This window comes from Typopeltis vanoorti, chromosome 22, assembly GCF_054136105.1.
Source record: "Typopeltis vanoorti isolate ZY-2024b chromosome 22, IOZ_Tvanoo_1.0, whole genome shotgun sequence".
NCBI lineage: Eukaryota > Metazoa > Arthropoda > Arachnida > Uropygi > Thelyphonidae > Typopeltis > Typopeltis vanoorti.
The window spans coordinates 65621800-65645677 of NC_143570.1; the positions used below are offsets into that span (position 1 = coordinate 65621800).

General features: G+C 37.6%; 1 protein-coding gene across 4 annotated transcripts in view; it reads right to left on the reverse strand.

Moving 5' to 3' along the window:
• The window catches only part of LOC150094466 (uncharacterized), a 260807-nt gene that overhangs the window by 185376 nt on the left and 51553 nt on the right, over positions 1 to 23878 (reverse strand). For all 4 annotated transcript variants that reach the window (XM_090411973.1, XM_090411971.1, XM_090411974.1 and 1 more), the window contains exon 2: positions 19364 to 19471. In XM_090411973.1, the coding sequence (XP_090268099.1) occupies positions 19364 to 19471 (108 nt within the window). The remainder of the gene's footprint in view (positions 1 to 19363; positions 19472 to 23878) is intronic.

Here is a 23878-nt window from a genome sequence, read left to right on the forward strand (position 1 = left end):
TGAACAAACCTCATGGATGCCCCATTAATCAAAATGATGGTGGATTCAGCAGCAGTCGCAAGTGGCGTAACGCCAAGTCCTCCGCCATTTAAGAACTCGATTATTAGCAATATCATAAGGGACTTTGTGGCATGCAGTACTTGCGGCATGTATGCGTCTCGTGAATTACATATGTGGCTTGTTAAAGAGAGTGGAGAGCGTATGTGTGCAAAATGCAGGCAGTTGGAGGAAATAAGTACATTAGATATATCGATATCCAACTTTGTTGCTCCAGGAACGGGGAATGAATGTAGGAAGACAAGTAGTATGATAGCAGAGAATGAGAAAATAATAGTTGATAGTGTGGAAGGTGTGAGTGACTGTGGAAGTTTAGGAGATGGTTTTGTATGGGAGAGTGAATTTAGATTAAGAGTGACTGACCTGCAGAGGGAGATAGATGAGTTGAAAGAGGAGGTGGAATGTCTTGTGAATGAGAGCAGAAGTATGAAAGATAAGATTAGGAGAATGGAAGAGATAAATGTAAGGCGAATCAGAGTAGGAGAGAGAGAGAATTTAGGGAGTATGAGTGAGAGGTATGGGGGTGCTAGAAGAGGAGAGAATGGAAACAGTAGAAGAGAGGGAATGAGAGAGAGGTATGGGAATGCTAGCAGATGAGAGGATGGAAACAGTAGGAGAGACGGAATGAGAGAGAGATATGGAAGTGCTAGAAGAGGAGAGAATGGAAACGGTAGGAGAGATGGAATGAGAGAGAGGTATGGGAATGCTAGAAGACGAGCGGATGGAAACAGTAGTAGGAGAGACAGAATGAGAGAGGGATATGGAAGTGCTAGAAGTGGAGAAAATGGAAACAGTAGGAGAGAGGGAATGAGAGAGATGTATGGGAGTGCTAGAAGAGGAGAGAATGGAAACAGTAGAAGAGAGAGGTATGGGAATGAAAGAAGAGGAGAGAATGGAAACAATAGGAGCGAGGGAATGGTAAGAGGTATAATGTATGCCAACTCAATGATCCGTGGTGTTCAAGATAGGATGCGTGAGGAGTGTTTGCCAGGAGGAACAATAGAAAGGGTGGCTATGGCAATTAAGAGAGGTGAAAGGGTGGATGAGATGATTGTGATGGTAGGAACGAATGACTTGAGTGGTAATGTAAGTCGGGCAGCGAGAGATATGAGATTTTTGCTTGAGACTGTATGGAAGAAGACAGAGAGAGGAAAAATAGTGTGCGTGATGCCTAGGTATGATAATGATGAGCTGAGCAGAAGAGCGGTGATATTGAATGGCACAATAGCGAGAATGTGTGACAAGAGAGGACTGGTATATGTGGATGCCTGGAGTGTGTTTGAGGAAGGAGAGGAGTTGTATGCGAGAGACCGTTTACATTTGAATGAGGAAGGACGTAGGCATCTGGAGAGATTGCTGTTCTGAACGAGTCAGTGTGTCCCAGGGAGGATGATAGCAGGGGTGGCCTCTTGTGGGAATGGATACTTGGGAGAAGGGAGACAATGTCAGGTAACACTGAGCCCAGTGGAGTCCAGAAAAGATAATGCTGGGTATAGAAACAATGGCATTTATATGCTGTATACTAATGCCAGGAGTATCCGGAATAAGGGAGAGGAATTGGTGGCGCAGATAGCATCAGCCTGGCCAAAAATTATTGCGATCACTGAGACGTGGTTGACACAAGGGGATATAACAACAGGAATAGAAGTTGCTGGGTATAGCATTTTTCGTCAGGATAGGAGGGGAAAGCGTGGTGGTGGGATACTGCTTATGATAAGTGATGACCTATGTCCTCTAAGAGTGGAGAATTTGGAAGGAAGTGAGACATATGATTTTGAGAGCGTATGGTGTGAGGTAGAGGTAGGCAAGACAGGATATTTAGTGGGGTGTTGCTACAGACCCAGGAGCACAGAGGATGGGGACCAGGAGATGTTTAGACAGCTAAGTTTGGCAAGTGCAAGAAGAATGATTGTTATGGGAGATTTTAACTTCAGTAGTATAAATTGGAGAGAGGAAGATGCATGCAGCAATAGGGGAATGGAATTTCTAGAATTCTTGAGGGACAAATGTCTTAGGCAACATGTAACAGAGGGAACAAGAGGTTCAAAAATTTTGGATTTAGTTATAGCATCAGAAGAGTTGATAATAACTGAGTTGACGTCTCTCCCACCAGTTGGAGAGAGTGACCATATGGTGTTGACTTGGAAAATGAATAGACATGCAGGAGTATCAAAGAGACGGGAACCTATGTGGAATTATAAGGCAGGTGATTATAATAGTCTTAGACGTCAACTTCGGGAAGTTTCATGGAGGGAGGAATTGGAAGGCCGGGATATCACCAGTGCGTGGGAAATTGTGAAAGAATATTTGTTATCAGCAATGGTAAGTTGTATACCACGAGTGAAGAAGAGGACGCAATTTGGAGTAAAGTGGATGACAAACAATATTAAACAGGAATTGCATGCAAAAAAGAGGCTATGGAAGAGATATAAGGAGATAGGTGAAGAGATGCATGAGGAATATAAGACACAGGCCAGAAGAGTGACTAGTGTGGTAAGGAAAGCGAAACTGGAATATGAGAGGAGATTGGCCCTAAGATCCAAAGAAAATCCTAGGGAATTTTTTAGCTATGTGGCTAGTAGGAGGAGAAATGACTGTGGAAGAATGATATTGTGGGATAAAAATGGGAATAGAGTGACTGATGCAGAGGGCATAGTGGAATTGTTCAATGAACACTTTATTGGAGTATTTCATCCTAGAGGAGTCAGTTTTAATGCTAGAGGGATAGGACTGGTACGAGGTCTGGAGGTACAGGAGGAGAGTGTGTTTCAGATACTGAGTACTCTGGATGTCAGTAAAGCTGTGGGACTGGATGGTATTTCGCCACGAGTTTTGAGAGAATGTGCTAGGGAATTGACAGTACCTTTAACGTGGCTTTTCAATGAAAGTCTGGCTTTGGCAAAGGTGCCCAGGGAATGGAAGGAAGGTAAGATAGTGCCATTGCATAAGGGTGGAAACAGACTGGAAGTGTCTAATTATAGGCCAGTCTGTGTGTCATCAGTAGTTGTTAAGATCTTGGAGAAAGTAGTGAGGGACCGTGTACAGCATTGGGCAGATGAGGGTAATGTTATCTGTGAGAATCAACATGGATTTGTGAAAGGATGCTCTTGTTTTAGCAATATGCTAGCCTTTTATAATAAAGTTACAAGAACATTAGATGAGGGAAAGGCATATACTGCAATTTTCTTAGACTTGGCGAAGGCATTTGACAGGGTGCCACATGATAAGCTGATATTTAAGTTGCAGCACATGGGTCTGGATGTCAGATTGGTCAACTGGATTCAGGATTGGCTGTCTGATAGGTATCAGAGAGTTGTGTATGGTGGAGCAGTTTCCAGGCGGCAGAGGGTTACAAGTGGGGTCCCACAGGGCTCAGTACTAGGACCTATATTGTTTAACCTTTATATCAATGACATAGCCAGTGGATTGCAGGGGGATATTCAGTTGTTTGCAGATGATGCGAAGCTGGGAAGGATTATTAGTAATAGTGCAGATGTGGTACCCCTGCAAGAGGATTTAAATAAGCTAGATAGATGGGCAAATGAATGGGGGTCAGTTTAATGCAGCAAAATGTAAGGTCTTGAGGTTTGGGAAACATCGATGGGATGCTGCATACTCTATGGGAGGAGTTATACTGGAGGAAGTAGGGGAGACAAGAGATCTGGGGTTGATGATTGATAGAAAGCTGAAGTTTAGGGGACATATTGCAAAGGTGGTGAGGGTAACACAGAGGATTGCTGCTATTATGAGAAGGACACTGACCTGCAGAGATAAGAGGGTTATCATTCCGTTGTATAAGTCTCTGATCAGACCACACTTGGATTATTGTTCTCAGATTTGGTCCCCAGGATTTGAAGGGGATAAATTAACTGTGGAAAGGATACAAAGACGGATGACAAAGATGGTTTCAGGACTGTACAAGGATAGTTATGAGGATCGGCTGAGAGAATGTGGACTGCAGAGTTTGGTAGATAGAAGAAGGAGAGGTGATATGATTGAGACTTTTAAACTGTTGAGAGGTGGTTACAGGGTTGACACTGGGGAGTTCTTTCGCTTGGTTGATCAGCGGGAAGGAGTGATGACAAGAGGCCATCCCTGGAAGTTACGAAAGGAAACTGTGAGCAAGAGGGTAAGGAGTGGTTTCTTTGTGTGGAGGGTGGTTGAGCCGTGGAATGCATTGCCTGATGGAGTGGTGGGAGCGAGAACGGTCAGTGAGTTTAAAGAGTGGTATGATGGACTTTGTGTTTCTCAGGGGGGGACCTCCCCTCAGTGAGTCTTGACAGACTTTATGTCTTAGGAAGGACCTCCCTCGATGAGTCTTTAGACTCCTTGGAGGCCTGAATAATAATAATAATAATAATAAAATCCTATAATCCGGATATAATCTTTGTACCTCTTCTTTGCACCCTTTCTGCAGCTTCTTTATTCCCTTGGAACCAGAGAGACCAAATCTGAGCAAAATAATCCAGGTGTGGTCTTATCAAAGCCTTATAAAGAGGCAAAATGACTTCCTTATCCTTACATGTCAGGGTTCACTTCAACACTGCAATTATCCTCTGACTTGTAGTTGCAACTTTTGCTATGTGACCTTTCAACTTCAAATTCCTATTCACCAATAAGCCAAGATCCCTTGCCTCCTCAGTTTCTTGTAGTATAACCCCACTAATATAATATGCTGCTGGAACTCTAATCACACCAAAGTGCATAACTTTACACTTACTAATATTAAACTGACAGCCATTTTTGTTTGCCCAAATTTCCAGCCTATTCAAATCATTTTGTAAGTGCTCAACATTAGTAGTATCCCTGATTGCTCTACCTATCTTTGCATCATTGGCAAAAAATTGCACATCTGATGTTAGACCCTGCCTGATGTCATTAAAGTACAGATTGAACAATAATGGCCCAAGGACTGAACCCTGAGGTACACCCTTCGTCATCTTAATTCTGGCAGATTCACACCCACTGTATACCACTTTTCGATATCTATCTGTCAACCATCCCCTGATCCAAGGCAAGAGTTTATATTCCAATCCCATATTCTCCAGTTGTTTATGCAAGTCTTTCGTGTGGTATCCTATCAAATGCCTTAGAAAAACCCAACATTATCATAGTATATCCATTCCCTTTATCCAAACTCAGCAGTAACATTGTCATAAAATATGAGCAAATTGCTAAAGCATGATCTTCCTTTAGTAAACCCATGCTGCTCCTTGCAGAGTATAACATATTTGTCTACCCATTTCTGTCTCCAAGTTCTTATCAACTTCTCTAAAATCTTCACTACCACATCAGAGATTCTGATAGGTCGATAATTAGACACATCAGGTTTTGTACCATTCTTGTACAATGGAACTATCATACATTCCTTCCATTCCTGTGATATCATTCCTGAGTTGAGAATTGTTGGGTTATACAACCCAACAATTCTCAACCAGGTTATACAGCCATGTGAATGGCTAGCCATTCACATGGTTGTATAACCTGGTTGTATAAGCTGAACATTCCTTTAGCAAATGAGCTATTATTCCATCTGTTGCTAAAGAGAAATTCTTATCTAGGTTATGCAAGAACTCTTCAACCTAAGTTTCATAAATGTTTAAACAATCTCATCAGCTTCTGATACTCGAGTACCATCTACATTCAATAAAGTTATTCTTTCACATTCATTCTTTCTTTTGCTTGTGGCATAACGATAAAATTCTTTTGAATTGTCTTTAACTTTTCTTTTTATTTCTTTTTTATATTCCAATTTCTTTTTATACTCTGATTTAACTTTCTGCACAATACCCATTACTTTTCTGGCCTGAGCTTTATATATTTCATAACTCCTCTTACTCTTATTCTCTCGATATTCTTTCCACATCATCTTCTTGTGGATCTCTTTCTTAATAAGGTTGCACAACAATTTCACTCCCAACCTATTTATTCTTCAAACACCAGGGATACATTCCGATACCGCCTCATTTAAGCACTTGTTCAAAGATTCCCATGCATTGCTGACATTTTCATTCAGAAACTGATATCATAGGACCACAATTAGTATTCTCCTAAGTTGATCATAATTTCCAGCTTTGTAGTTCAGCATGTAACTTGTTTTAATCCAAATCAATACAATTAAATACTTCCCAAGAAAGCACAACACGATCACTGTCACCAATTGGTGGTAAAATAGCCATATTCGTAACAGAGACCCTTTCTGACACTATGAGCAAATCTAACACTCTTTGACCTCGAGTTCCTTCTTTCCCATGCTGCTTGAGAAAGTCGTCTTGCAACAATTCGATAAATTCCTCTTCTTTCTTATCACGAGATTTCTCTTTTACCAAATCAATGTTTGGAAAATTAAAGTCACCCATAATGATTATTCGTTTGGTACCTATAATGATAAATTGGCAATGCATTTCTTCGTCCCCTGCAACTAAGCCACCAGTTCTGTATTTCATATTTTCACACCACATATTTCATTCTGTTAACCTCTGCTACACACCAGATAGACTCAAACTCACTGCTAAATGGGACATTGTTACCATCATTGTTTTCTTGTGTTTCTACCCTAACTGGATTTACGTCATCTGATATTATTAGTAGCACTCCTCCTCCTCCTCTCCTATCTCTTCTGTCATTCCTAAAAATAGGATATCCATTACACTCAATCCCACTTACCATATCTGATTCTGATAGCCAGGTTTCACTAATGCCAATAATCTTAAGCCATATCATATTCAATAAAGCAACAAACCCAACCTCTGTTTCTGATGCTCCTGACATTTGTGTATAGACATAATAAATTACCACCTAGCCTATTCTTATAATTAGATATGCAATCTATTTGGTCTTGTTCCAGAGTTTTTTCTCCCCCCCCCCCAGACATACTTAAAAGGTCCGAACCTAAAGCATGTTTTTCCACCTCTTCGCCACATACATAATCATATTGGAAGACCAGTACCATCGACAGGATGTTAGCACAGAGGCAGCCTGCCTCACAGCGGCACTTAATAAGGACACCGTGAAGAATTGTAAAGTCTTGGAACATTGCAAAGACTTGGAAATTGCTTTGAGCAGCAGAGACGTCATGAGGGATTTTGGCACCTATGGCCAGAAAAGAAAATCGTGCCATTGGTGCCTATGGCCAGGAAAGAAAATTGCGCTGTTCTAAAAAAAAAAAAACTTTAAAAATATAAATTTTTGCGCCTATGTAAAATTAGCGCCTATGGCTGGGGCCACACTGGCCATAGCTTCACTATGCCTCTGTTAAGCAGTGGTAAAACATCTGATGTAGATGTAATAGATTTATTTGAAAAATTAAATTCTCTCACAAATAATACAAGGACACCATGAAGAATAGTAAAGTCTTGGAACATTGCAAAGAGAAAAGTGGTCCTCACCAAATTTTATCATATATATAACCAAAATCTTGTAGACATTTATCCCAACATAACCACTGCCCTAAGGTTAACAATTCCTGTTAGCGTAGCAAGTGCGGAAAGAAGTTTGTCCAAGATTAAACTGCTTAAAAATTATTTGCGAACAGCAATGACCCAAGAAAGATTGCTTGATCGAGCAACTATATCAAAAGAGGCAGACATAGCTTATAATTTAAATTTAGATTGAAGTGCTTATAAACAGTTTTATTATGCGATATCCCCTTAGAACAAAACATTTAATTAATATTATTATGTAATTGTTTTGCATTAATGTTTCTTTTGTAATAAAACAAAATAGCAATTAGAGATTTTCTTATAATTTTGTCTTCCATCAGGAGCGATATTTAATTGTTTGCCTCAGGGCACGATCTAATCTGGCAATGGTCTTGTGGAAGACTATCAGATTTGCATACCACAGCTGAACTTTCCCATGTATTTTTCCCATTCCTCCTTTGATGATCTAGTTTCCCTGACTCTCTGCATTAGGTCTCATATCAATAAATAATTTCTCCAGACTTCTGATGCCAAATGAATTCAAGCACAGGACATCCCTCTTATACATCTTTTCTGCCATCAAACACACTCCACACACCTAAAAACTCACATCCACTTCTTCTACACAGCCTGCATGTGAAATCATTTGCTATCATCACCCACCTTCTTAACTCAGCATGGTCATATCTGGGCAGCAGTCCTACAATTTTTACTCTCTCACACTGATCAGTCACTGATCCTGACTTTGATTGCCATTCATACCAGTCTCATCACCATATTATTATTATATATGGGTGTGTCCATGGAGTCAGAAGATTCATCACAGATATTCCTTCAATTAAATTTATTACAGGTCTTCAAGAGTCTTTAGTAAAATGAAATAATTTCTGTAAAAATTTGATAAGAAAATCAGAAATAAAAAGACTAAAACTAAGGAAACAGACAAAAGAAAAAAAGGAAAAGAAAAAAAACATAGAATAGGTTTGAAGATAGTAAATTACATATAGAAAACAGACTACGTTTTCTATATGGCTGGTATGATTGGAAGCCAGTTGAATATATTATATTAAACAACTGAATGAAAAACATCCAAATGCCAAACTGACAGTATACAGGAATGTCAAACCAAGTTTAATGTATAGAGGTAAGTTATAAACAAAACAGTTGATCAAAGATTGGAGACCATTGATATGAGAGCTCTGAGAAAAATTAGTGGAGTAAGCAGATAGCATGACCCAGCAGAATATTAAAAAATGAGGATATCAGAAAAGAACTCAGCTTTATTTATATTCGAGAATGTTAGATAGAACAACACATAGATGGTGTGGTCATTGATACGGAATGTGCAGTGGAATATTAGCAAAACAAGCCTTTGAAGCAAAAATGGCAAGAAAAATTCTCAGAAGAAGATTGAACAATAGGTAGGTTGAAGAAAATCAGAAATAAAAAGAAGTTATGAATGCTTTCAAAAGAATTACGAAGTATAGAAAGAATTGCTTATACATTTTGCAAAAGAATTACAAAATGTATAAGCTGATAACATCCAAGAGAATTAATAAATCAGTTTAGAAAAAGGGAATTTCATGAGTGACAGGAAACCAGTCATGAAATTTTTACTGTTAGACTTCATAATATCTGGTACATACCAAAAGATGATCGTAAATTATTATTTCAACTCATCTCCTTGCACCACAGAATTTTTGCATAGCTGACTGAAAAGAATATATAAATAACTAAAAATTCTGTGGTGTACGGAAGTTAACATTTTTTTTTTTTTCACTGCTTACTCTAAAGTTTGCATATGTATGTATGTATAAAGAAGGGTTAGAAGGTCAAATTCTGGATGACTGGAATAGAGCTCTCATATTACATCTGTGAAAAGGGAAATAAAACTGAATGGAAGAATTACTGAGGAATTTACCTACTGAGTGATACATGTAAATGTATCACTATTCACACCCCCCCCCCTCTTCCTCCTATTCACAAAGCCTCGTGAAAAAGAGGAAGAGGGGGATGGGATATGATTGAGACATAAGCTAGTCAGGGGTTGTTATCAGGTTGGCATGGTTAGTTTTTCATAGAATGGGAGGAGGGTAGAACAAGAGGCCATTGCTGGAAACTGTATAAGGAGGGTGTGAGAAGAGGAGTGAGGAGAAGGTTCTTTGCATGGAGAGTGGTTGGTGAGCAGAATGCATTTCCTGAGTGTGTTGTGAATGTAAGCACACTGAATTAGTTTAAAGCAGAGCTGAATGAGCACTGTGTGCAATAGTTTGTGCCTCCACAATGAGTCTCTGAATCCATGGAGGTCAGATGTTAATAATAATAAGCGACTAGGCAAGCATATCTATTGAGCCCCACTTATAGTATAGATGTGACAGATGACAACCTTTACATGAAGGTTGAAGTTAAATTTCAACATAGCAATAGTGTCAGTTGTGGTAAAATTTTGTATCACTGCATAAATAAAAGAAAAGATTAAAAACAGAGGAAAGAGTAATTATAAAAGGAATCAAAGACACTAAAGGTAACAAAAACTGAAGATAAAAATATTCTAGAAGTTAGGAGTATTTATACTTTGAAAGAATGTTAAATGAGAAACAGAGTAGCAAAAAATATTTATAAGGAATGCAATCAGAAGTATATATAAATACATCTCATCTCATCTTCCTTTTCCCTCTTTTACTTTGCGGTGTCGAGGGTTTATTAATCATTGGACCTCAAACCGTTCACGGGATAAGGTGGTCAGCCCTTATCCGATGTCCGTAGTGTTGAGTTCTCAAGGCCAGTTTGCCTGCTTTGCGGGATGAAAAACCCCAGGATCAACTGGGTAAAAAAACCCTAATATCCACACCCAAGACCGGCTAACTTGACTATGGCTGAGAAAGATCCTTCAGCTCCTCACATCACTGACGGGAATCGAACCCAAGACACTCCTTACACAGGCATATGGTTGCGAAGCACACAGCCACTAGGCTAACCACGCAGACTATAAATACTTGAGATGTAAAAATATCAGAATCCTATGACAGCATTACTCCAATTAGGAGGAATGATCTACAAAGGTTCGATATGAGATGGTGGATATCAGCTAAAGATAGAATTAGACAGTTAAGGAGGAGGTCTATATCCAGCAGTGAATGGAAAGAGGCTAAAGCAGAAGAGTAAGAAAATTGTGGAAGAGAGACATTGTGAGGAAAATGCTAGATTTAGGCCATATATATCATTATCATCAATATCAGATTTTTACTTTAAGATAAACAGTTGAGAAATCATGGGATATCACAGAAATCTATATTTAAGTTCAGTAGGTCTGGAAATGTCACCCTCATACAGGTGTATGTATCCACTACAAATACAAGTGAGGATGAGGTAGAAAAATTTCACAGTAAATTGCAGCAAGTAGCATACGGTATTGATAAGACAGATTTTTTATTGATATTAGCTCACTGGAATGCAAAAGTGGGAAGAAAAAAAAGAAAGAGGTGTCACTGGAAAATTTGGTTCAGGACCGAGCAATGCAGAAGGAGAAAGAATGTCAAGAACAGTTTCTTTATTGCAAACTACTTCCAACAACAAAACAGAAGATTGTAACCATCGACTTTACCTAATTACAAACACGGAAATCAGCGAGATTATATTGTTGCCAAAAGAAAGTGAAAAAGTACCATCCAAACAGCAAGAACACTACATGCTTATGGAATGGATCATGAATTATTGATAACTTAAGTTAAACTGAAATTAAGGGTTAAAAAGAAGAAGAAACAAAAGAACTTTATCCAAGTTGATTTAAATCATATAAATGAAGCATTAAAGCATAAGTCAGAAAAAAAATTAAAGTTTGGAAAGAACAGGAAGTGAATTAGAGGAACTGTGAGAAGAAACAAAATATATAGTAACAGAAGAAGAAGCAAAGAAGAATCTAATTAAAACAATAAAAAATAAAGTGCAACCGAACTGTCTGAAGAAGCTAATCAAATAGCAGAAGAAAGATGAAAAATAAAACTAATGAACTTCAGAGAAACAAAGAAATGGTTACATAACTGATTGCAGATTCCTAGCCAGACAGGCTAGGAAAGATGAAGAAAAACATCCAAATAAAAGGTGAAAGGATATTGAAGAAAGAAACGTTACAGGAGGAACAAGAGATCTGTTTAGAAAGATAAATGAAGTTAAAGAGAAGTTCAACCTCTAGATAAGTAGTAAAAAGTAATTTGTGAAAAAGCTTGATGACGATGCAGAAGCGAAAAAACATGAAAAGAATGTGTAGAGGATTTCTACAAGAAAGATATTAATCTTGAAGGAGAATTTGAAAGAAGAGAATTTGTTTAGGAACATATGATAATGAAAAGTGAAGTGATAGGCAATTGAACAGCTGCCAAAAGGAAATCGTTGAAAATTTTTTCACTTAGTTATAAATTAAAGATGCTAAGAAATTATACTACTATTTAATCCTTTATTCAAGTTTAAGCAAACAAAGTTTGCATGTGACATATCTTCACAACTAAGCTATCTGTAAACAGAGGCTAATGACTTCACATTAATTACCTTAATATCCCATAATGCAAAGCACACTTCCTTTCAGGTGTGCATAATGTTTGCATTATGGGAAGGACCACTACTCAGACTGCTTTCGACCTTTATTGAAGTAATGTTAAAAAACTCTGCAAAAAAATCTGAGTGATCTATAAGATCACTCTAGATCTCAATGAGTGATCCTAAATAATTACTATAAAACTCATTACTCCAGGACAGGAAGTTCAGCAGTGGTTCCACTAAGTAACAGGTAAAAATCAGACAACAAGCAGAACCACTCTATTCCCCAAAAACAAACCACCATAAGTGGAAACCAGACCTAGAAGAGATACCAAGTTTGAAGTAATACAGAAGTTGTATATTTCGTTTTCCACATACAAGTAATGGGAAACAAATAACTGGGAAATATGTAACACCTTATTATTAAAATACTCTAGATTAGATTAGTTGTTGAAAGTTTTTTCATTTGTTATAAATGAAATTTAAAATGCCAAGAAATTACAATCTTGTTTAATCCTTTATCCAAGTGCAAGCAAACAAAGTTTGTGGAAAGTGTTTGCTTATCCCAGCAATTATCTCATAATTGCATATTGTGAGAATTACAGAACCATTGCTTTAATTTCACATACAAGTCAAGTTATGCTGAAAGTGATCGAAAAAAAGGTTGAAACCATACATGAATACAGAAATGCCAGAAGAACAGGAAAGTTTTATGAGGGGTTAGATGAACTAGAGACCAGATAGCAAACATGAGATGGATTATGGAAAGAACAAGAATTTCAAAAGGAAATACAGGTAACTCTTGTTCAACACGGTACTTATACAACGCGATTTCGATATAACACAGTCGACAAACTGTAGTAACCCTTTATCTTTTCATATATTTTTCACAGTGCGACTTAAAAATCAAATTTTATCTTCATTAAATTTGCGTCAGCCCGTATCGTGCATGTAGTTATAAGTAGCGAATTTATATTAGAGGAAATACCCTTTAGCACGCATGTACATTAATTGTTTACCATATAAAGTGTTTATTGTTGAAAACTGTCTTCGTTTCCTGCCAGGAAAGAGCATCAAACATCATAAGTGTGTTAATCTCAAGCTGAGCACTTTATTTACTGGTGAGTTACATACAATATGTAATGCTTTTTTATGTAAAAATTTTACCGTATTGGCAGGCCTTCCGTGGAATCGCATCTCCGTGGATGATGTTAATTCTGGTAGACAGGCTTATACGTTGGTTAGGCATTACTAAATCACTTAAGGAATTGACAACGTAGATACAAATATAAATTAAATTACACTTTAATAAATATTTCCGATATTCCGGCAACGTCACGTTGCCATCTTCAAAAGGAACTTATAAAAAAAGGCACGTCTACATATGAAGTTTAAGTTGTCTAGACAATTTCTTCAGTCACCCTGAAGCACTCAACGCGCTTTCATATGGCCACAACTTCGCTATTGCTCCCAGAAAAATACCTAGTGAGGATATTATGATCCAGATCGAATGCGGAATCTACCACCTTCTAAATCAAATCGCCAATAGACTGGATGTAGCTTGTGTCCTCTCCAAAGCAAGACCACCAAAAACCAACATATCCAACAAGGAATTTAAAGCTCTGCAGAAAAAGACGAATAATAAAGAAATAGTTATCACAAAAACAGATAAGGGAAATACAACTGTAGTACTCCACCAAAAGGACTACACAGGTAAGCTTAATGCTCTTCTATTAGATCAGGCTACTTACCTCCCTATCGAATACAATCTCACCAACTCACAAATATCAGAAAACTTAACAGGCTCCTTAAGAAAGTCACTTCTTGGCCTGTGGAAGTTACCAACAGATTAAAGCCGTTTAACTCTATACACCCCCCCCCTCCAGTATTTATCGACTCCCAAAAATACATAAAGAAAATGTGCCATTACGTCCCATAGTGGATGGCATTGATTTCCCCACATACAAATTATAGCGCTCACACACTATACTGGCAACACACCATCACACATAAAAAACTCAGCCCACTTCAAAGCCAGCATAGAAAACCTTACACTCCAACATACTGACATAATGGTCAGCTTTGACGTCTCCTCCTTATTCACGAATGTCCCACTCAAGGAAACTTTAGAGCTAATCCAAGCTAAATTTTCTCCCGATATCTCAGCCCTATTTCAGTTCACAATGAACCCAGGCTATTTCGTTTGGCAGGGAAAATTCTACAAACAAATAGAGGGGACAGCCATGGGTTCACCACTCCCCCCACCCTTGGCCAATTTCTTTATGGAGACCTTTGAAGAAAAATCCTTAGCCTCTGCCCCACAAAAACCAACCATATGGCTTCGCTACATTGATGATGTGTTTGCTATTTGGCCACATGGCTCTGATACACTTCTCTTCTTCTTGACACACTTAAACAACCAACACCCCAGAATTAAGTTCACCCTGGAAAAAGAGGAAAACAACAGCCTCCCTTTCCTAGACACACTAGTCACCTGCCAGCTTGATGGAACCTTGGTTTTCTCAGTTTATAGAAAACCCACCCATACAGGCAGGTACATTCACCAACAATCCCACCCCCACCCCTCATAATAACATGGAGTGGTGAAAACACTATACAACAGGGCTAAACTAATCTGTTCTAATGACATTGCCCTAAACACTAACTAAATCACATCCTCAACACTTTCTCAGCAAATGGCTACTCCCCACAAAAAAAAAATCCAAAAAATATTAAAACCTACAAACTACAATCCCCTCCACAACAAGGATTACTCTAAATCCATCACCATTCCCTACATCCAGGGCACCTCGGAAAAAATTACCAAAATCTTAAAAAAACATGACCTGACCTCCTGTTACAGACCATACAGAAAATTGGCATCCCTTATCCGCTCCACTAAAGATCAATCACTTCTCCTAGACCTACCTGGCATATACCAGGTCCCTTACAGCTGTAAACTGTCCTACTTTGGCTAAACAGGCAGGACAGCGAATATCAGAATTTCTGAACACAAGGACTACATCAGTTTTCACAAATACAGCCATTCTGGTCTTGCAGACCATGCTCTGGATACGCGCCACAGAATACGGTGGAAGAAAGCTACAGTAATACACTGTAGCAAATACAAATTCAAAAGACTATTTATGGAATCAGCCTCAGCCCTAAGAAACTCTCCAAACCTAAACAAATTTAGTTGTATGAGACTGCCCCAAATTTGGGAGGATTACATCAGCAGACCTTCAGCCCAACAACCAAGAACATCTACTTAGCCCGCTAGAGGGCACCATCAGGGCTTTTAGGAGAACAATAGCTTCATTCTCAGTTACTGTGTTGTAGTGCCTACGTGCACGTGCCTTTTTTTGTAAGTTCCTTTTGAAGATGGCATTGTGACATTGCCGAAATATCGGAAATATTTATTAAAGTGTAATTTAATTTATATTCGTATCTACGTTGTCAATTCCTTAAGTGACTTAGTAATGCATAACCACTGTATATGCATCTCCCCTGTCCAAGGTATTTGTCACTTTCTTATAGTACATAAGTTAGTGAAACATGATCTCCCCTTAACAAACCCATGCTAATAATCACAGAGAATACTGCTGTTATCAACCCATTTCTGTATATTCTCACCAATCTCTCCAGGACCTTCACCACAACTTCAGATATACACAACTCAAGACTGGCCTATAATTTTAAGCTACAGCCTTATCACCACCTTTATGCAGTGGAATAATTTTACCCTCCTTTCACTCCCTTGGAACCTGTGCTGTTGTAAGACTCTTATTAAACAGGCATGCCAATGCTACTGCCAATTCCCTGGAACATTCCCTTAAGATGAGTGGTGATATATCATCAAATCCTATTGCCTTATTGACATTAAGTTTATTTATTTCCTCAAATACCTCCTGCTCACTCACAATTAAGCCATCCTCTCCTTGGTCCTCTACACTTAACTTCCTCATGATTCTACCCTGATCAGGATGAAATACCTTATAAATTGATCACTGAATACCTCAACAATGTCTTCTGCAGCGGTTACCATTCTACCACTTTCTGTACTCTTACCAAGATCATTCTTCCTTCTACTTGCCACATATCTAAAAAACTAGGGTTTTTCTTTGCCTGATTTGACAATTTCTTCTCATACTCTACTTCTGCTTTCCTTACTGAGTCACTCTCCTGGCTTGTTCTTTAAACTCTTCATGTGACTGATTATTACCATTATTCATCTTGTACTTCCTCCCCAAAGTACTTTCTTTTTCCAGATTTCATGATTAAGCTCCACATTCATCCATTTTACACCTACCTTATTCAGTTTTTTGGCTTTCAGAATACATTCATACACTGATGCTGTTATGTATTTCTTTGTCAGTTCCCATGCAGCATTTATTTCCCTACCGCTCAACACCTTGTTCCACATTATAGCTCTAAGCTGTCTCCTAAGCTTGTCATAATCAGCAGCCTTATAATTCCACATATATCCTTTCCTCACAAAATTCTGCATATGATTAGCCACAACCCACGTGATTACTTCATGATCACTTTCACCAACTAGAGGAAAATGTAAACCCCCCCTCTAACAATTACATCCTCTGATGAAATGATGAGATATAGAACTCTTGATCCTTGCGTATCCTTCTTTAAGTGCTGCCTGAGATAGTTATCCCTCAAAAACTCTAGAAATGCATTTTCCTTATTCCAGATGCTATCTCTTCATCCCAGTCTATACCACCATAATTAAAATCACCAATAATAATTACCGTTTCTTAGTTCACTAATCCAGTTGTTTATGAATTTCTTCATCACCACCTTTCCACATTCTCAGACCTATAGAAACATCCAACTAAATATGTCTTCCTCTCAACCTCCATGTTACACCACACTGCCTCATAACCACTGCCACTTTTTCCTCCTTTCATATCAACTTTATGTGGACTTAATTTCTCTGCTATCATCAGCAGCACTCTCCCTCCCTTCCTGCTCTTTCTATCCTCGTGAAAAATACTGTACCATTCCATTTCTAATTTTATTTATTTATTAAAAAAAAGCTATTAATTGTGTGGATCATAACCGACTGTGGAATGCAATGAGTCAAATAAACCTTAGTTTGCCTACACTTGGATAAAGGATTAAACCAAGAATATAATTTCTTGGCATCTTTAATTTATAATTTATAATATAACCAAGTGGAAAAACTTTCAAAAATGCCATCTAGTCCAAAACAATTAGATGGCACATAACAGCAAAGGTCTGGAAAAGGCATATGATAAAGTAGTTACACATATATCCTTTCCTCACAGAAGTCTGAATAGGATTAGCACTTCATGATCACTTTCACCAACTGGAGGAAAATGTGAAACCCCTCTAACAATTACATCCTCTGATGAAACAAGTAACAAGATAAAAGGTGTCAAAAGAGTGCAGTTATATGATAATTTACACACAGCAATACACACATTATATTTAAGTTGTAAATCAGCTGTTAGAATTGAAGGTGGTACTGAATGATGGTGTGATGTAAAATCAGGTAAGAAAGTTACATGCTATCTCCACAGTTTTCATAATCGATATAGATCGGATTATGAGGGCAAGTGATATTATAACATGGTATAAAAATTGGAGATATTTATTACTCAGCCTATTGCTTCATGCAGATACTGGATTTATTTATGCTAAATAAATCCAGTATAAGTTTTCAGAACTCGAACTAAACTGAATAACAAGACTAGTATGAGAATCAACAATAAAGAGAGAATAAATATGAAAATTGGCAGTAACATGGAAAACATAAAGTGTATTGTCAAAGTAGAGTGCACATACGAAATAAAATATTTCAGTTATTTAGATACAATTTTTAGTGAAGATGGAAAATTAAATATGGAAATAGATAACTGAATAAAAGCTCAGAGAGCAGGGAGCCAGTTGAAGAAATTTATATTGAATAAGAGAAAAATTAGCCAAAATGTTAAGACAGAAATAAACACCAGATCAAAGACTAATGAATTCTAAGAAAATCAGAGGAGTGAACAGATAATCTCAATTATCTGTTCACTCAGAATTACAGAATCATATTAAAAATGACTATTGTTGATTTATGGCCGAAATGACTAAGACTATATGGCCAGTGTATTAGTTCTGTAAGTTACACATGTAACTCTGGCCATTTTGCATGTTTTACAGGATGAAAAACTCAATTTATTAAAAATTAAGATTTTAGAAAGAAACTAACTTGGTTGGCATTCTAGAATATGTGAACAGAGCCAAGCCAATGTGTCATGGTCACTCAAAACAGAATGGTAGAAGAAAGGCTAGCAAAACAGGATTTCACACCAGGTAACAGACCCAATGACAGCCAAGATCTTAGTGGTCTGATGAAGTTAGTCATGCCTTAGAACTAATCAAAAGTTTAAATGCACCAATATTAGGGATATGGCAAATAACAGAATCTGGGGAAAAGTGTTGATAATAAGAGATTAAAAATGCAAAATAGAAACTAGTATTATCATAGTATCCTGTACACTCTATGAAAATGTATATCAGGAATCTGATAATGATAAGCACAGAAGAATGTATGGTATCAAATATGCTTATTTCAGTGGGGATTTTTGCCTTAATAGGAACTTTTGACTTTTTTTTTTTTATAATGTGAAAACTCCTATTAAAGCAAAAGACAAAAGGCACCTTAACAGCAATATCCCAGTGTGCATCAGCTTTTATCAGTGAACTCGTCATACTGAAAGAATTATGAGTTTCATAAAAATATCCTGCTGATATAAAAAATTTTACACTTCATACCCTTCAATAAAAGTGAAAATTATTTACAAATAAATTTTTATAATCAAAATTAAAATTAAATAAATTACATGATACCAAGGCTGCATGGCAGCACTAGACTTCTAGACACTGAATAATTGAAACCAAATAACTGCAGAAATAATCACAATCAGTATAATTTTAAGTTTATTTTCAGTGTGTTTATTTTATTTTCTTCTGTCACCAATTAATTTTTCCTCACCTGAGGAGAAATAATCCATCATTTCTTTCTTTTTTGTTTATTTGAGGCAATTTCAATATTAGTGCAAAAATTCTGGATATGTCAATAGTCGTTTGTAACAAAGAAAAAAAAAATTAGAAAAAGAAAAGAAACATACAATAAACTGAAGGATTTTCTACACTTGATCTCATCTCAAATGAAAGGGAAAAACCAGCAAATTTCCAAAAAAAAAAAAAAAAAAAAAAAAAAAAAAAAAAAAAAAAAAAGATTAAAGTTTAAGTGTAAAATAAGGGTTAAATTATTTTTAAAAAGATATTCTTTAAATCTTTCAGGTAACAGATATGAAATATAATACCTGAAGTTTCCACCAACAGGAAAAACTGGAGATTTCAGGTTACCAGAAGTAGGAATTGGTGAAGGAAGTCCAGATGTACGTGACAATTCATTGGCAAGAGACAAGAAGCTAAATAAAAAATAAACAGAAAATACTGTATATTACTGTGGTCAGAACTACATAAGAACAGAAATTGAAATCATAACAGGTGGCACTATGATTATCCCAGATGAAAGTCCACAAAACTGATTGCTCCTATTAAATACCATATTTATTATCACTATTATATGGGAACTTCCATGGACTCTGAAGAACTCAATGCAGGAGACCCACACTAACCATTATTCATACATACGACATGCATTATATTCACACAATACATAACATATACACTTAAATGCCAGTGAATTAGGGATAGAAGACTCTATGCAAATTCTGTACAGCAACTCCTGCATTTGGCCAAAACTGTGGTTATACTTAGCTGTCAGCAATGGCTTCCCCATTCATCATGAGAAGCATTATCAGAAAGGTGCAAGATTTAGATGCATTTGACAGAGGGCAGATCGTATTGCCAGAGTAATGAGTCACTCAATCTCCGAAATTGTCAACAAACTTGGATTTTCTTGGATGACAGTTTCAAGAGTGTTCCAAGAATATGAAAATTCCAGAAAAAAAAAAGCACCTGGACAAGCTGCAAAGGGCAACCAGACTTGAATGATCATGAGTTTTGCCATCTGACTTGCATCATATGGACAGATAGAGGCCAGACATTATCTCAAATCACCTCCCATCTGAATGAGGGTTCCAGCTAGAAAGTCGGTGCAATGTTCACTTCACCGTCTTGGCTTCGGGAGCTGCCGACCTACAAGAGTCCCACTTCTAACACTACGACACTGGGCCTGAATGCCTTGCCTGGACTAAAAAACATTGAAAATGGATGATTGAAAATTGGTGAAATGTAGACTGGAGTGATGAATCGCAATTTAAACTTCATAGTGCAGACAGACTGAGGATATGGCGGCAACTCCATGAAGCCTGACAAGACATGGATCCTGCATGTTGGGTCAGAACTGTACAAGCTGGCTCAGTGGTGGCCTGGGGTGTCTCTTGGATCTTTGGTATGTGTATCAACAACTCTCAATGCATCTCAGTAAGTGGAACTCATGGCTGACCAGTTACACCCATTTATGTCCATCATGCATCCCAATGGAGATGGCACCTACCAGCAAGACAACTGTTCATCTCACAGGTCCAGGTAGGCTACTGCTTGGTTCCAAAAGCATTCTGTTGATTTTGAAATAATGAAGTGGCCACCGAGAAGTCCTGGTTTAATTAACATCGAAATTCTTTGGGATATTATCAAGCAAAGTGTTCCGCCCCATGTCCCATTGCTGAAATTGGGTGAATTTCACCCAATTTCAGCTTGTGGAGTATTTGCCTCATCATGTAGTGGCCATTATCAGGGCCAGAGGGAGTCCAACATGTTACTAGGTAGCTATACCAAATTCAATGGCACTTTAGTGTATGTGTATATATGTGTGTGTGTGTGTGTGTGTGTGTACACACACCAACTCAGTCACTGACAAACAAAGCACTCACAACAACAACTTCTGGCAACCCAATCCATTCATTCACCACTCAACATCTACCCCTTGTAAAAATCGTATACAACTTCCAAGCGTCTGCTCCCTGTACTCGCCTGTCCTGTCATATCGCCTCTTGTCTGCCAATCACTAAACTCTGGAACCCACAAAGCTTTAGTCTATTCTCACCAGAAGCATTCCACAAATCAGTGTGACCATTTTGGTGTCACTCATCTCTCTGCATCCTCATCATCCAACATTTCCACATCACCAAGAAACTTAGGCCACCAAATTTCTGTTCATATCTGGCCATATCAAATCCTTAAGAGGAATAATAACCTGTTTATCTCTATTTGTCAATGTGTTCTTCAGCATCCAAGTGATCCATCCCTTCATTTAAATTGCCCATTTTACAAGCTCTCTGAATTTCGAATCCTTGTCAGCCATCATCCCAAATTTTTAGCTTCTTCAATTTCTTGCAGTTCATTGCCATCAATGTAATACACAGTTTATAATCTTTTGGTTCTAAAGTGTATAAAGCAATGTGAGGCAGTAAAAAAAAGCCAAGTATTTGTATTAAGAGGGCTTTTTTTTTGTATGTGTAGCTATATTTATTAACAAAGGTGTAAAATTTGCACTATTGAGTTTTACTGTTTTGTGGTTTTTTTTTTGTTTGTTTGTTTTTCTGTAAAAATTTATTGCCTCTGTCTTACATCTAGCTATGCTTGTATTCATCGCAGATGCCACCATATTTGATGTTGTCAGTCAGCCTACCACCATTTAAACAATACATTATTTGAAGCATAGTCAAAGCTTTCATAGATTTCAGGGCAGTTCGTCCAATCAAAATCTCGTCCAGTAGGACATTTCGTCCAATCTTATTTGTCCAATTGAAAATAATTGGACAAAATGCCCTGAAAGCACCTGGGTTTGAGGTTATTCGTCCACAGAACAGAGGCAGAATGAACAAGATATAACACGCCTTCTTGGAGGTCAAAGAAACATCAGGGCTCCTGTGAATAGCAAGTACCTACATAATCAAGAACACATTTTCTCCCTAGTACAGCAATATCCTCAGTACAAGGCAGAAAATAGATTCAACAAGTACCTGTGGTCAATCACCGAGGAAGTCAATGAGGAAGACTAAATTCTCCAAACTCTGCAGATTCAAAATCTATTATCTCGTTTTCACATACCGTTTCACATCAATTTGCAAATTAATTCTGCTGTTTCCTTATTTGATTTGTTACAACAATTAAATGCTCACATACATATCTTGTAGAAATTTGTACAAATTAAAACAAGTGGCTCAGAATCACTCTTGCATTTTCACTACTGAGTGGAAAAATCTAGGTTGGACATAGTGATATGTATGACACAGTGATATATAGAAAAAATTGAGGTTGGACGAAATGTCTGACCAGACGAGTGTTCCCTTGGACAAATTTATCAAAGGACAAAAAATCTTGGCCCATCTGCCCTCAAACCCTTTCGTAGCATGCTAAACATGCAGTATACATGCATTAAAAGAAGACAATGGGAAGGTGCTGGCTAACAAGTGTTAAAATCTCATGCTTCAACAGTAATGAAAATAGCGCTTTGGAAAGAGGTGAGTGCTGATTTCTAGATACCAGTAGCATGTCAAAGAGTGAAGAGAATGTGAAAGAGGTATCTATGGATTTGACCTTGGGAAGCAGAGGAAGATGTTTTGAGTGATGGCCATGCATGACTGTATGAGTGAATATCAGGTGAAAGCAGGATTTGTGAGAATAACAGAACTGCTAAGAAAAGAGATGAATGGCATGAAGAGGGATTGAGAAGAATGAACAAAGAGATTAAGAGACTAAAAATGTTAGTGAGGAGAACAAGAGTAAGTATGAGTAAATGGCATGAGAGAGCAACAGAATGGGAGAGAGACAAGGAAAGTGGAGAAAGTTGAGTGTGTGGGAGCAAGAGATAAAAAGAGATGAGAGAAAATGGGAGAGAAAGGACTGAGAGACTGGAAGCAGGGAGGATCAAGGATAATAGTTAAACAATAATGAAGTGTTCAGAGCATGTATGAAGATTCACTAATTCACTCTGTGCAGAGTAGAGTGCCAGAGGGGGCATCTGCCAGGAGGAATGACAGAGTATGAGGATGGCAAAGAAGCAGGGTGAAAATGGAGAGGTGGAATGTGATGACTGATACAAACTTGAGAGGTAGCATGAATCATGTAGCAAAACATCTGAGATTGATGTGTTTGAAATAGTGCAGAAGAAATATGTAAGAGAAAAAATATTATGTATGTGTTGCCTTGGTGTGATAATGAAGAGTAGACGAGAACAGTAATAAATAATGAGATCATAATGAGAACGTGTAGAAGAGAGGGCAGGAATATACGTGGATATAGAATACATTTGAGGAAAAGAGAGCTGTATGCAAAAGATGGAATACATCTGAACATAGAAAGTACAGGCATGTGGAGAGATTATTATTCTGGGCAAGTGAGAGTGTTACAACAGGGAAACTAGAACTTCAAGGGTGGAACATAGCAAGGTTGGCCTTGTGTGGAGATAGTGATTTGAGAAATGAGGTCTATATTGTACTGCAAAGCCTAACAGTTATTCAAATATCAGCAAAGCACTGGTTTTTCTGTATACTTTGTCTTATACTTTAGGAATAAGGAAATGAGTTTGCAGCATTGACTAACTATCCCTCCAAAAATTGTTAGTAGCAGTGAAAGATCTTCTAACCAGGATAGAAATTAAAAGATATTTCTATCTTTTGTTTTCAGCATTTGTGAAACAGAAATTTATAGAACACAATATTTAGCAGAATGTTACTATAAATCAGGAAATATAAAATAATCTGGGAAATAAAATGCAAGTGATCATTGTTGGGGACTTCAACTATAGTAAAATAAACTGAGCAGAAGTATACAACAGCTGGTAGATTGCATAAGTTTAGTGAAGA